This window comes from Haliotis rufescens, unplaced genomic scaffold, assembly GCF_023055435.1.
Source record: "Haliotis rufescens isolate VD_foot unplaced genomic scaffold, xgHalRufe1.0.p SCAF_2, whole genome shotgun sequence".
NCBI classification, from domain to species: Eukaryota; Metazoa; Mollusca; class Gastropoda; order Lepetellida; family Haliotidae; genus Haliotis; species Haliotis rufescens.
Genome location: NW_025963890.1, coordinates 18,518,150 through 18,534,135, shown reverse-complemented (window position 1 = coordinate 18,534,135; position 15,986 = coordinate 18,518,150). Strand labels below are relative to the sequence as shown.

Below are 15,986 nucleotides of genomic sequence, written 5' to 3'. Positions count from 1 at the left end.
ATTTCGGTGCGCGATTTTGATTGGACTATGCATAGACTCGTTAGCCCAGCCAAAATGTAACTCCATAATACCAGCCTAGTTCGGCAAGGGTGGAAACTGGACTTTTATAGTCAGTTAACTCTCTTGCCTCGGGAAGATGGCCTTCAATACGCTCCAAACATCTTTTCCATCTAAACGTTTATAAGACTCTTTCCTTCGCTACCAAATATTCTAATATGCTTTTAGTATAGAACGCTTGAATGTAGATCAATGCCGAGGGTTCGTGCAGAAGTATCATTTTGATAATAAAGAGAAATGTAGATGGTGATCAAAAGAAACGATGGTGGCGAATGGATCACGGGTTTTTATATAATTGAATGTAAATTGAATGTAAAACGCTGGATACTAGAGGAAGGGGATAAGTTGAATTATAGTTAACATAATTTCCAATAGTCAACTTCCATTTTCAGCAATATTTCAGCAGCTCCAGCCTTTGGTGTCTACATTTCAAAACTTTTGGGGTACAGTCAAGCATGCTCCTTCTACGAAGATTTCAAGAGCGTCATACGACTCTTGTTCAGAAGTTGTTTCATCACGGCTGCAACATGCAAAGCCTTAGTGGGGCTTTCAAAAGTATTTATGATAGACATGTGGGGAACATTTCCAAATTTGACACATCAGTGACAAGAAATATGAACGATGCAATTCCCTATTTTGACTTCTACGATATCTTCTCGTGTATTTTCAGGCGAACAATTGCCTTGCCTTGTCATGTTTTTGTGACGGGTGTTACCTTCGGGTAAGGATATGCTCACCTTTTCGCGAACACCTGGTATCATCACTATTTGATAGCAATTCAAACACACACGCTCGTGATAGTCTGAATTCGGGCTTTCAGCAGAGATTTCTTATCATTATGGAAAGAGTTTGGGCGCTTTTATTTACAGAATTAAGGTCCCCTGCATAATGCTGAGCATCAGAAAATCATGCTGAGTAACAATGGTTGTGAAGCACATTTGCAAGAAAAATATGTAATGTTTCAATACCTATTTTTCCCAACAATGCAATTTCGCGAACGCCGGGTACCATTACTATCTGATAGTGATTCCTGAATAGATGCTCATGATATAGTCGGAATCGTACAATGGACATTTCTCATGATTATGGAAAGGGTTTTGTCGCTTACATTGATTTCAATTATTAGTGTCATGCTGCCTTTATTTAAGGATTATCAAATGCACACACCACGCACAATTATTATAAACACACACACACACACCACATTCTTAACATACAATACTTCATGCCCCCCATACCACACATTCAGCCACACGAGTATGTAAAATAGCAGTCACGGAGTGAGTGAGCCGGGTTATATTACGGATGGCTAGCTTAATATCGGAGGACAGATCAAAGAAATCAGTTCAAAGGAAAATGTGTTTATTTCCAGATCAACATCCAATACATAAAAACATATGAAACAGCCTCAGATAGAATGAGTGCATAAAATTAACTTCCCATGTCAGAAACATTTTACTTCTTTTACAGATCTAGACTGGTGGTAATGGTGGTAATGCGATATAAATGTCATGTTGCTTTGGCACACTAAGTGGTTCATTATCAACCTTAGTAAACAGAAGCAGATATGTACATGTATATAATTTTTATCAGATTCTTAGTACATTTTAATATATTTGCGTAATAGGTTGTATGATATATATATATATATATATATATATATATATATATATATATATATATATATTTCACCTGAACAAAAAACAGGTATAAAGTGTGTTTGTACAGTGAACGAATCAGCACACTACAACACATTCGTCTGGATAATGGTAAATAATCCTTCCATGGCAAAAAAAGGTAAATACAAACTTGATATTCCCTTGTGGCGATTCGGAATCACAATAGATCCCCACTGCCTCCCAAAGTTGATCGAGTGGTCATAAATCAGACCCCGGCGGGTTTTGTTTCTTCGTTACCCAAAGTCGTGCATCTTTTTGTTCGTCTTATCAACCATTGTTATTTTCGGCCACTGACTCGACAAGGTACATGTTGCCGTGACATAGTTGGACATCATAAAACAAGTTATTTAAAACCATAATATCCAACACAAGTAAATGTTAGTTTCGTATCGGGCATATTTATATTGAGAAAGAAACAATACTGTAAAAAAATCGTAATGCCCACAACAGTATAATCGTGGCTGTTGCTGTCCAACCAAATGACCAAAAGACTTTTATTCGCATAAATTAAAAAACAACTTTTTTAGGAATGAGATAAATGCAGTTACTTAAGTGTTTATTGATATTTTGACAAACATTGAGTGAGTTTGGTTTAACAGCATTCCAGTTATATCACGGCGTGTCAGCTTTATGTGGGGGAAAGCTCCAAGTGATGCAGGTCTCTCTTTCGTGAAAACCCACGAGCACGGGTATGGTGCTGACAAACCTAGAAACATTATTGGGGCAAACCGGGATTGGAGCCCACAATCAAAGGTTTCTGGCGTGCCCAAGGGACGCAACTTTGCACAGCGAATCGCAGCGCCTTAGACAAAATAAAATAATCGTGAGTTAGTGGCACGAATTGCAGAACCTTCCCGTGACAAACAATCACAGTGTAACGGATGCGCCTATTTTGTGATATTCATCTCACTATCGTTGTCCATGACGATGATGTTACATGGAAAACATAAGAAAGTCGTAGAGAATACTGCTGTAAAATATCTCTGGGCAGCCTTTACCACTCGTTATCTTTCAAAATAGGATGACCATTTCATAAAGCGTGGAACGATTAATCTTAAATAGAAATATGAATGTTAAATTAAAAGATTGTATTCCCAAAAGTAGGGCGTGCACTTTCGTTTTATAAATCAATTCAGATTTAAATAAAGAGTTGACCTTTTAATGAACAATATATACATACATCTCAAACAAAAACAAATACCGATGATCAATTAATTCGATTAACAATATACCTGAAAACACAGCATACAGTTATACATCCGTAACAAATCAATAAAGGTCAGTCAAACATTTGTCACAGTGACGTCATAGCAGTTAGTGTCAGTACTTACAAGCAGTAGTAAGTCAAAACAACCACACATAGTACAGTGATAGCTTCGTCATCTCATTCATTAATTTGATAATCTCTGGACAGGATGTCCCTCTATGCCCCCACCACGAAAGTTAATGTACGATGCGAATACAGAAACAGCAATGGTATAAATATACATGTGTATATAAATTTAGTTATTGGGCATGTGGTTAATCATTTCTGTGTAGGCAGAGTTAGTCACTGTTTACTGACGCTTCAAGTGTGAACTGAATCCAAATCTGACATTTCCACATGCATGAGACCGTGTATGTACAATGTACATGTATATTCATACATACAGCATATATGTTATCGTTATGAAAGGCAGCGAGTGAACGCTGTATAATACTGTGTAGACATAAACATCCTTTTAAAAATACTCTTTGATTGTGAAATTTGATTGATGGCTCGCCAATTTGTAGGTATAGCTGCAATAACATAAACAGTATGTACATCGGCCGCAGAACCGACTCTCAAAACACCTCTTCTCTCTTCTTTGCCATGGCCTTTGCTTCTCCGCTGTTCTTCACGAAATCCTGAAAAAAGTTAATACTCATTTCATTGGAAGAATGGGTTGGAACTGTACAGCTACGCCCAGATTGTCGGATTAGTTGAAACATGTCGATGTTATGAGCTAGTATGACTGCTAACAGACTGAGGACTGTTTATAACAGAGTCTGGACCAGACAAACCAGTGATTGGTATTACGAGCAATGTCCCATGTCGTTTGGGTACTCATCGTACCACACCCATAGATTGCTGGGGGACCAAGTCCAGCACGGAATCCTCACGGGAATGTGTTATATTTTGTGTTGTTCTGCCCTGATTCTCCCAGCTATCAATACGGAACCTATTGAGAATGGAAGCTACCAGTTTAACTCCTAAATTAAACGAACAATGATTGTAGATTACAAAATGTTGAATCTTCAATGAGAAATTGTCCATTGTGTACTTTAGGAACGGAAAAAGAGTACCATTCCAGTTTGCTATGTTTTTAATGTCTTGCGAATGAGTGAGGAAGTTTGGTTTTACGCCACTTTTAGCAGTATTCCAGCAATATCACGATGGGGGACACCAGAAATTGGCTTCAATCATTGTACCCATGTGGAGAATCGAACCCGGATCTTCGGCGTGATGAGCGAACGCTTTAACCACTAGGCTACCCAACCGCAGGTAGTGCCTTACGAAATATATTTTCCTATATATGTATATTCGTAAAAAGTAGGCATTTCCAATTGTGTATACAATTCAAATGATAAGGATGATTGATGACCAGGGATTAATTGAAAACATTGTCAAATATATTCATAAGGCAAACGTTTTTAGAAATGCTCTGCTTGATACTTGATGTCCACTACCGAAATATTTCATGAATTTCCCACTGAATATAGAGTTGGTGGAATAAAAGGTCTTTATTGTTGGCAGAGATGGATGGATCAGTATTTAGTTACCATCAGACCCTTGCTCATGTAGTAAGGCCGCTGAACACCGTCGTTCCTGTCGCAGTCTTCCACAAAACACACAAATATGGCGTCAATGGTCATCTGGATAGAAAAGTTGAACATATGCATCAGTGAATACTTCAGAAACAGTTGATCTTCCAAGCAAGAAGACAACATCCGAAATATTGTTATTAGTGTTAGTGTTAGTGTGTTAGTGTGTTAGTGTGTTTGTGTGTGTGTGTATGTGTGCGTGCGTGCGTGCGTGCGTGCGTGTGTGTGTGTGTGTGTGTGTGTGTGGCTGCTTGTACTGGTACGGCTTAGCTCGAGGCAGGGTAACAACAAGTGCTAGTCCATATACGTCTTTTGGTATGACACACCACTGAATTAAAAAGAATTACGGAACTAGTAAATATGTTGTATTGATATAAAATATATTTTTCTGATAAATATATCTTGGAAACCACATATATGCGGGGGAAAAGCCATGAAGCAGCCCTTTCGGCATCGTGTTCATAAAGGTCGTGTGCACAAACAATTTCTGAAACAATAGGTATCTCCCTTACCTCATACACCGCCAGGAAACAGCTGGAGATGAAGTAGGCGAAGATGCACGCGACAGTGATGGGGACCCAGGTGTAGTGGACGTCCGTTCTGTCCTGAAACAAGAAATCAATATCACAATCTCGTAAAGTGTTCTTCAAGAAACGAACCCTATATATATTTAGATAATACTGATGAACAATTGACATGTGCGCTTGCGCCATGGGGGACAGATCGTGCTGTATTTGCTTTGTATATTTCCACTCACCCTAAACAGTTCGATGCCTACAACGGCAACGACAGCGACTGTACCCACTTTCCCCAGAAAGAGGAGGAAATCTCCCACACAGTTTATCGCTGCCACGCGGAGAGCGTTATTGACGATCAGCAGGAACGCTTGCTTGGCTGCCTTACAGAAGCCATAGCCATTTATTGCTGAAACATAAACCAGTGTACATACATGAAAATACCTAAAGTATGGTCCGTTTGTTTATTGTTTAACGCCGCACTTTTATATAGCCATATTCCAGCTATATGACGGCGGTCTGTAATTAAATAATCGAGTCTGGCGCATCATGAGCATCGATCCACGCAAATGAGATCGATGACATGCATCAACCAAGTCAGCGAGCCTGACCACCTGATCCCGTTAGTCTCCTCTCAGGACAAGCATAGTCGCCTTTTACGGCAAGCATAGTTGCTGAAGACCTATTCCACCCCGGATCTTCACGGGTCCCCACGGTCCATGTTTACACCAGAGCAAATACGGAGATGCTTGGATGTCCAGCGAATATATTTAAAAACTTGAGAACAAAATATTTGTTCCAGTCTTATCGGGGACAACTATTTGCTGGAAAATATGCAGTTCATTGCAACGCCAAACCACATTCACTTACACAGACGTGTATACTTCAAAGTGTAGATCGTCGTATTAACACGTATTCAATTTGATAGCTACAATACATCTCGGCAGTCTGTAAACAATCTGATGAAAACAGACTAACAAATGAATAAAAGCACAGGCCAGGAATATTTAACTAATTGCCGGGCAAAAGAAAATATACACTAGAAAATTGGATTTGACCAAAAAATTGCAAACGTTATCGAATCGTGACTAGGCTGAAAACCAGTCACCGATACACTGCAAAAACGACCCAAAACACAACTATTATACCCATATCAAATACATGACCATCGAATAATGTTTTTATTTATTCAATTTTTAGCCACAGTCCAACATGGGTGTATTCTTTCTTTTGACCGATAGTTAATGTTGATATTTCGCTATACAGTTACATATATATACATCTACTGTTTTGAGTGCATTTATTACTTTCGTTGGCATCAAACTCTTAACAGCAATGAGTTACCTATTTGTATATACGCATTGTCGTTCAGAAACTTGAGAAACTTCTCAAAACACCATAAGCAGCATCCAAGGCACTTGAGGAAAAACTTGGCCACAAAGTTCTCAGCTCCTTTCAATCTGAGAAAACAGTAAAAAGAAAAGTTGTATAAATAAATCAATGAACGCCACGATGTTTATGTTAATCCTATCAGTTGGTGTGCTCAATAGAGACACATCATACGCAGAATTGTCAACTCATTTTTCATCCATCATTCTTATTTAGCACCATTAAACACTTTTTAGCCCTGTTACAACTCCTATACCAGAACGATTTCCTCCCGCATCAAGCTAACACGCCGTGATATAACTGTACTACTGTTCACAGTGGCGTTAAACACAACTCACTCTCTCATTCACTCAATCGTATTAGCCGTATATTGAAAACATATTGAGTGAGTTTGATTTGTCTCTGCTTTTAGCATTATTCCTGCAATATCACGGCAAATATACACACAGTATACGGCCCTTGTTGGGAATCGAACCCGAGCGTTTGGCGTGACGAGCGAACGCTTCAACCAGTACGCTACCCGAACACCCTCATTGTAATGATAACTTAAGTAAAATACACCTGGGTATTTATGTATAACTATTACACACATCAAACATGACCATATTATACAGACAGTGGCGAAAACAGACTGAAATCACTCACCGTCCTTCAATAAAGGACAACCCAAGTCGGATGAACTTCACAATGGCGATGATGAGCGAGCCAATCGCCACTGAGCCCAAATGGTATCTGAAGGGGAAACGTCATAATGTGATAAAGATCGATTTCCATTACATGGGCAAACAAGTGACTGAACAACTATTATGAACAACATCCCACACCATCGGGGTAAAGATTCAGTTCGAAAATTGGTCCTGTCATATATTTTTTTTAAGAGAGTTATGGCCCTTGCTCCGTGCTTTTTAAGTGAGTGCATACTGTGTGAAATGGGGACATGTTTTCTCAGAAACTACTGAAGTTACTTGAATGAAAGTTTGCATGGTTATATAAGAGATACTTGTCAAGACTGAGTTCGAAAATTGGTCACGTCAATTATGTTTACAGAGTTATGGCCCTTGATCTATGTTATTTTACTTGTATAGCGTGTGCAATGGGGACAAGTTTTCTCAGACACTATTGAAGTTAGCTTATCTAAGAGATACTTATCCAGACCGATTTATTTTTTTCCAGGGAAGAGTCCTTTTCTGTGTATTAATTTCACATTTAATCATTTGTTTCTGAAGACATAAGACCGCCTCTGTGGTCTAGTGGTAGAGCGTCCGCCCGGGGAATGGAAGATCCGGGTTTCGATCCCCAGCCTCGTCATACCAAAAGACGTTAAAAGATGGTACTTGTTGTTACTCTGTCTGGCGCCCGGCATTAAGGGCCTAAAACAAGGACTGGTCGGCTCGGAGTCAGTATACTGTGTCTGAGTGGGGTATTCATGTTAAACTGTGACATGGTATCTCAGTGGGGTAGCACTATAAAATCGGCATCATTCCGGACTAATCTTGGACGCGACGTTAAACCCCATTTCACCTCACCTAACCTCACCCCATTTCACCTAACCTCACCCCTGATGACGTAAGCGGCCCAAGTGCATATCTCGTCTTATTGCTTTAGATGACTCTTTTTATAATGTAGTTCATATTCACTACTATATGAACAAACATAATTCTAATGTGCCCCATGGCGGGACAAAGTGTTAGTGTCGTTGTTACTTTTGCTTCAACAACCAGATCAACATGTTATCCTAATATGCTATGCGCATACAAAATGTCATCAGATGACAGAGAGGTATTAAGCAGAACGTACCTGACCAGTCGTGAGATAGAGAGTGCTATTGGCCATCCAAGATTGGACTTGTCTCTGAAAATAACGATTGCATCCAATTAATACAGGTTAGTAGAAGACAAATCAATGTGTTTTAGGCTTGATCTGTTGGTTTGTTGTTTAACGCCTCACTCAGCAATATACCAGCTACATGGCGGTCTGTATAATCGAGTCTCAGTCACAGTGAGCATCGATCTACGATACGATGACATGCATCAGACAAGTCAGCGAGCTTGGCCAACCCGGTTCGTTAGTCGCCTCCAACGATATTCATGGGTTGTTGAAAGCCAATTCTAACCAGGATATTCACGGGCCTTACGGGTTATGTCATAAAGAACTCTTTATTCCGTTTGAGTGAGAGAGTATGGTTTTACGCCGCTATAAGCAATAATCCAGCAATATCACGGCGGGGACACCAGAAATAGGTTTAACACATTGTACCCATGTGGGGAATAGAACCCGGGCCTTCGGCGTGACGAGCGAACACTTTAACCACAAGGCTACCCCGCCGCTGAAAGGCAATAGCTGCAATCGTACACATAACGTGTTGATAGATGCATGGTGACTGAAGAATCGATGTACAAATGATCTCAGCATCATTCATCCTCCTAATCACGACACACATTCTAGCCTAGCCCTTCCGCAACCATAATTGCCGTCATAATTTATGGAAATTTTGATTGTGATATACATGTGTCACAAGCCATGGGTGCGGCAACGTATCAGGATTGAGTGAAAATATCCTATGCTTTAACGTGTAGAAGAGTTGCCCAATTACATCAACACATGTATACTAAGACCTAATGCTTGTCGTAAGAGGCGACTAACGGGATCGGTTAGTCAGGCTCGCTGACTTGGTTGGTGCATGTCATCGTATCCCAATTGCGTGGATCAATCACTGGATTGTCTGGTCCAGACTCGATTATGTACAGACCGCCGTCATATAGCTGGAATATTGCTGAGTGCGGCGTTAAAAGACAAACAAACAAAAACATATTAAACATCAATGGATGTAACGATCTTTACGAAAACTGATGATAGAGTTAAGTAAGGATAAGAATTCATGGATGAACAACTTCTTTATTACAATTAAGAGCGACGTTTCGGTGTAGGTTCTAACACCGTTATCAAGCAAGTGATTTACAGAGTGTAGTAGGCAAGTATATATACAAGTAGGAGGCAATGTTTATACAGTTGAGTAGATATTGTTATACTCTACTGTATAAACATTGCCTCCTACTTGTATACATACTTGCCTACTACACTCTGTGAATCACTTGCTTGATAACGGTGTTAGAACCTTCACCGAAACGTCGCTCTTAATTGTAATAAAGAAGTTGTTCATCCATGAATTCTTATCCTTACTTAGTACTCCAACTTCTAAATGCCTATCAAAGAAGATGATAGAGTTCTCTGTCTTTACCGTCATATATAAAATCTTATAAATCTACAAAATAACACCAGTAAGTGGGTTTGGTTTAACACTTCTTGGAGTGATTGAGTAGGGTTTTATGCCGCGTTTAGCAATATTTCAGTAATATAACGGCGGGGGACATCAGAAATTGGAGATTGAGAATCGAACCTGGGTCTTTGGCGTGACGAACGAACGCTTAGACCACTCGGATACATCACTGCCCCAACACTGCTCTGAACAGTAATCAAGTTATACCACATCGTTTAATGATCGTAGAAGTTTACCGCCTTGTGAAACCAATAGACACATGAAGGACGGTCATTCTTTAAATTCGAACCCACAATTGCCGCAACCTAGGAGACACAACTGTGGACAGTGAATACACAAAGAAAGTAGTCTTCGTGTCTGGAAAACGTACCTGGTGAAATACCAGACTGCCACAGCTCCAGACACGGCGAGTCTCTGACAAGCGAAGATGAACTGGGTGATCCAGAGAAAGCCCAGGATGTAGTAGGCTATCAGGTACTGGATAGAGAACAGACAAGCGTCAGTTAGTATTACATCGCTGTCAACAACATTGCCATCGGTCGGTTAATAACCGAGCACGATCGAGGAACACGCTTGATGTCCACTGGCTCTTAACCTAACCATGAAGTACATAGACCTGAGTCAATGGAGGACCGAATTGCTTGCTCACATACATGAACTGTTAAGAACTATAGCCATTGAAATTCATCTTCCCGAGGCAAGGGAATTAACCGACTATAGACGTCCAGTTTCCTGTTGAATAACTTATTGTAATTTCAATAGTTCAAGTGTGAGGGAGTTCGGTTTAACGCCGTTTTGAACGGTATTTCAGTCATACCGCGGTGTGCCAGCTTAATGTGGGAGGATATCCACATGTGATTCAGCTCTTAGATGTTTGGCACCTTGATGAAACCCACGAGCATGGTTGGTGCTGCCTAACCAAGAACACAATCAGGGCGAATCCGGGAGTCGAACGCACCAAGTTTCTGTTCTGTAAGAAATGATGAACCTTATTATACTGGACGCTGTTATCATAAATAAATGAAACTTATATACCTTTAATGTTTCGTCTTCTTTGTAGCTGACAACGCCTGCTGAGTTGGCGACGGGGTGCTCTGTGGTGGTAATAATATAGAATCAGGGTATGCATTGATGTATGTAATGCATTATATACATCCTCTATCATCCTTTCATCGTGATGTCAAGTAACCCAAGTACAAAGGAAAAGGAAATTATCAACCGTGAAGTATTATTCAATTGAAAACAATGCAGGTTATTGTCCTAAAAGCGTCTATCGTTATCGCAATGCGGTTTGTTTTGTTTTCTATTTCATGGACATTCCATTAGCAAAATTTGTCCAATGGAGACTCGAGAAGAAGAAATAGTGAATGAGTGATTGAGGTTTTACGCCGTTTTTAGCACTGTTCCTGCAATATCATTATGGAGATATTGGCTTCACATATAGTATGGTAATTGAGCCTGGGCCTTCGGCGTGACGACTGGACGCTTTAACCATTAGGCTACCCCAAACGACGTCATTGATTACATGTCCATGAGAGCGTGTATATGTTTTTGAGCCATGACCTATGGTTATATTTCGGAATGTCGACATGAACAAATCTCCCACTCACTTGCTGTCACAATGTAGAGGAATGCATACACCATGCCCGCCGTCACACCCCCGGCGATGATCAGTGTCTGCGAAAAGGCAGTAGTAAATATTCGAAAATTGTCACTTGATGAATTACATTTAAATATTTCTACGAAGAGCAACCAGCTGAGTATGTAAACACGTGCTTATGAGTGTATGGGTGAGTTGGGTTTTACGCCGCGTTTAAAGGTATTCCAGTTACATCACTGCTTATCAGCTTAATGTGGGAGGAAAGCCCGAAGTGATGTAGGTCTCAGACTATTACCACTTTAGTAAAACCCACAAGCACGGATATGGTGGTGACACACCTAAAAACATAATCGGAGCTGACCGGGATTCGAACTCACAATCATAGGTTTCTGGCTTACCCAAGGAACGCTCAGCGAACCGTGCGCTCACATGATTATGATCGTCGGAATCGTACAATGGATTATGATTTTAGCAAATATTTCTTATGGTTAAAGAAATGGTTTTGCCATTTTCATTTACATCCGCAGATTATGTGTATCAGAAAAAAGGTATTGAATAAGAAATGTATTGATGCCGTGTTTGAAATTTGTTTCACATTTTCTTGCGATAATACTTTGGATTTATAGCCTTGGATGGGCTATTGTCTAAATTTCTTGAAAACCATCTAGCCCTAGAGTCGAGTTTAATTGTTATCGATACATGATATCAACCTTCAACAGAGTCAAACCCCATTATGTGACAGTATTAACAGGGAATGTTCTGGTAGGATATGCTTGTGTGTGTGTCTGGCGTTTTCTACACAGATAATAGTTATTGCGTTTAGTCATATCTAACCTTTTCTTTTGGAAAAACAAAAATGCAACACAGTATTCTACATTTAGAGAAGACTGGAATTTAACATAAAAAAATGTCTTAAGAATTATGCCCATTTTTAATGAGGTAGTTGAATAATCGTTGACTAGATTTGACAGGATATCATTGCTTGGATCTATTTATTCTATGACTGGAGGTGTATTTACGTTACACTTACCATAAAAGGCATCAGCAGGGCGAAGGGGACTTTGGCTATGGCTTTTCCAGCTTCTCGAAACAGTTGGACAACCTTACAAAACATTGTATAGTAGACATGTATGGTCAGAGTAAATGCATACAACTCTGTATACTTGGACTCAGATTAATGGAGTCGGTTTGTCGGGTTTAACGCCACTTTAAACACTATTCCAGTTATATGGGAAAGCCCGAAATGATGCAGGTCTCTTTTACCACTTTGGTGCAACCAACGAGCATGAAACATAATCTGGGAGAATCGGGATTCGAACCCACAATCATACAACTCTGCACAGCGAATTGCGGCGCCCAAGACGACTGGGCCACCCGTGCCCCTAGATTAATGGAATGAATCCGGGATCGGCGGCATGTTCTCTTTCAAGGCAGATCTTATAGACATCAAACATCGCAAACTGATGTCACAGCAGTAATGACGTCATGTGATATTACGTCATATTGGGCATTGCGTAATACGAAATTGGTCAGAGACGCGGCAGAGATGTCACAAACAGTTGAAATGTATTTATTTGCATTTGTACAGCAGTGACAGTGTTTGAAGATTGTTTTGTAGTTCTGAAAAGATATATCAGGGTACTTACCAGCTTGATTCGTTTTCTCAGTACCAGTAAGATCAACAGAATTATGACCTGAAATAAATTTGAAAGAAAATGGTGTAAGAAGACAAAAAGATGCAAGAATAAGCATAATCATATTTCTCCATACCACATGATAGCTATGCTAGGGTCGTGTTCGGCAGTTGTATAAAGAGCAATACCACTATAGATTGCAGGTCGTGATATATTTATCATACCCTTAGAAATATCCGAGCTCATAAAATGTGTACGTGCCAGTGTATTGTTTATGTCATCCGGACGCCATTGTTGACGTCATTCAGTTTTTATTGTGACGTAAGTCGGAACGAGGTCACACTAGAAATGACGTCATAGCTGAACATGGTTAACGTCATTCGACAATTGTGTGTTTTTAAGACGGCGATCGTGATCATAGCCTTTTTCTAAAGAGGAGCTCAAAGGGATTAAAAAATAATGGGCAATAGAGAAATTATAACACTCGCACGTGTCTTGTTCGTGAATACAAGAATTCTGACACCCATCCTCGTATAATAATATCTATAGTTGTGCAGATTGTGAATTATTGGAAAGTTGGAAAGTCCTGTGCCCCGTTCCACAAAGCGATTGTTGTGCTAAGCCGATCGTAACTTCCATACTTTAACATAGACTTACGACTGCCGTAGCGCTACGATCGCTTTGTCGAACGGTGAGGTGAGGTGAAATGGGGGTTAACCCCCTGGATGCCACAGGGACATATATGTCCTTCCTCTACAACCCTCACTTTGAAGTCGAATAAAATCCAAAATACATCACCCCCACAAATACACTTCACAGTTTTGAATAAGGTGGGAAATTCCCTATTCTGTGATATCATCCAGTGGCATTTTAGGCCATGCAAGAGTACTGAAAATGACCTCTGAAAATTAGGTACATCGAAAATGTCGCCATTTTTTACACATTACTAAATCACCACTCACGGCGTTATTTACAGCATGTTTTGAAATCTAAATTTCGGATATTTTTTCGGATATATGAATTTCAAAAATAGCATGTTAGTGATCACGGGTATCTGTCCTTTATGAAATCACCAATGATCATTCCAAAACGTCTCCGATAACCCTAGAATCGTTTCGAATGTTTTGGAAAATACGCGAACACGAACGCCGAAGTAACATCACGTATATTTCAAACTTAGCTGCGATACACACATCCTTGAATTCCTCATACATTTTAGAATCAAATGACCAATGATCTTTGTCACCAATACAAAGTGGCTGGATGAAATCAAGCAAAATAAGTAAGGTGTGAAAACGAACGCTGTGCTCGAAAAACAGCACTGGTTTGAAATGTAAACAAAGCAAAATACAGATTTTACACAGTGTAGCATTTTCTCCTATTTTGAGTTATCCATTCGTCTATTCGTTCAAGATATTGGCTCAACATGTTCAGAATATGCAAGGGAAGAGAATCGTAGGAAGAATTAGGGAATTTAAAATAGATACATTTTCATGATTTGATCTTTTCAACAGAAATTGTCAAAGTTGCCGTCCTGTGTGACGCCATGACTGACGCAAAATCACGCACAATGACAACGGTATTTATCGCAATTTCTGACTATTTTCGTTGGTTTCAATGAAAATTATTACAACAAATAACAGTACATAGATTGTCAGAATGTTTCTGACTACTTACATGTCACATTTATGTATATACGACCCCTGAATCAACGAAAGTCCCCTCGTAAAATCCCGCGTACTGATGACAGTGAACACGCCATTTTGTAAAAGTCGGTCACCGGTAGTGATGTCATACGTCAACATTGTTGTACATATTTGGTAATTTCTTTGAGGTGAAGGTCCTTGAATGAGAGTGCACACGATCATTGTATCATGCTGTTTACAGTTTCAGTTATGATGTAGATTTTGCACATCTTTTATACATTTTTTCACACAATTATTTTCACTTTGGATATTTGTCAATGTTCAAAATGGTATCATACGTAAATATAGGCCACAACATGTATGAACGAACCTTTGATAATCTCCTGTTTGTTTGAACATTGTTTACATAAAACTTGATAGGTTTATAGTGTCGAGTACGATATTTCTTTCCTTTGGACAAGTGTTACAAGATGAAGTGTAACTGCAGCATTACGTATTTCTTGTGATGTGTAATAGTCAATATTATAAGTTCATATAACCAATGTCCATGAATAGCCGTTTCATTTTATTTTATAACTAAAACTGAATATATTAACAATATGGATAATATTATTCGTTAAAATATATGCACACATTGCTGAAAGAATTGTCTTGGTCTTGGAATTGTTTTTTTTTATGTCGTTTGATACACAGAACAGTGATATCCAACAATTCGCCAGGTGCGCGTTAGTCACAAACAATTTACGAATTATTCCTCTCGTTTTGCATTGAATAATCAGTGGGTTCATTCTTTTTTCAATAGTGTGATCACAGGATATTAAACTGTTTACTTTATTTCTCCAGGAATTGTAAAAAGTATAAAAACAAAACCCATGCCATGTACCCTGTTGGTTCAACCTTATACGATTATCCTGATAATTCTATACCAATAGAGCTTTCTTCGCATCTTTTATTGTGTAATTCTGAGACGAGATGAAGAGAAATAATAACATAATAATGAACAAATATATGTCCAATATTGAATATAATTTTGGTTGTTTTGAAATATTCTTTTGTGTATTTCATTGCGTAAATTGATGCCAAACAGGTGCGTGTCTTGTCCAATTAAGACACACGATAAACAAGCTAATTGTTAACATATTCAATACATTATTTACTTGGTGAAAGCAGTCATTTTATGTTGTGTCGAAAAAGCGTCAAATTCCGTTTTACACATCGAGATTTTCCATATCATGAACGAAAATAAGGGGAGATATATATTAATCAAAATACCAGTATCGTCTTTCTCCGACGTTATGAAAGACATAAAACCAGCCATGACGTCAAATAGAATGGTGTTATTATT

At 39.2% G+C, this 15,986-nt stretch overlaps 1 protein-coding gene across 2 annotated transcripts in view; it reads right to left on the bottom strand.

The window, feature by feature from the left end:
- Positions 1 to 1,998: 1,998 nt before the first annotated feature.
- LOC124138797 (choline transporter-like protein 1) overlaps positions 1,999 to 15,986 on the bottom strand; it is a 40,924-nt gene continuing 26,936 nt past the window's right edge. For both annotated transcript variants that reach the window (XM_048399729.1, XM_046505667.2), the window contains exons 10-21: positions 13,008 to 13,055; positions 12,392 to 12,463; positions 11,372 to 11,438; positions 10,797 to 10,855; positions 10,132 to 10,238; positions 8,282 to 8,335; positions 7,130 to 7,216; positions 6,440 to 6,555; positions 5,338 to 5,504; positions 5,093 to 5,185; positions 4,539 to 4,631; positions 1,999 to 3,623 (exon numbers count right to left, since the gene is read on the bottom strand). In XM_048399729.1, the coding sequence (XP_048255686.1) occupies positions 3,561 to 3,623; positions 4,539 to 4,631; positions 5,093 to 5,185; positions 5,338 to 5,504; positions 6,440 to 6,555; positions 7,130 to 7,216; positions 8,282 to 8,335; positions 10,132 to 10,238; positions 10,797 to 10,855; positions 11,372 to 11,438; positions 12,392 to 12,463; positions 13,008 to 13,055 (1,026 nt within the window). In that variant the 3' untranslated portion in view covers positions 1,999 to 3,560. The remainder of the gene's footprint in view (positions 3,624 to 4,538; positions 4,632 to 5,092; positions 5,186 to 5,337; positions 5,505 to 6,439; positions 6,556 to 7,129; positions 7,217 to 8,281; positions 8,336 to 10,131; positions 10,239 to 10,796; positions 10,856 to 11,371; positions 11,439 to 12,391; positions 12,464 to 13,007; positions 13,056 to 15,986) is intronic.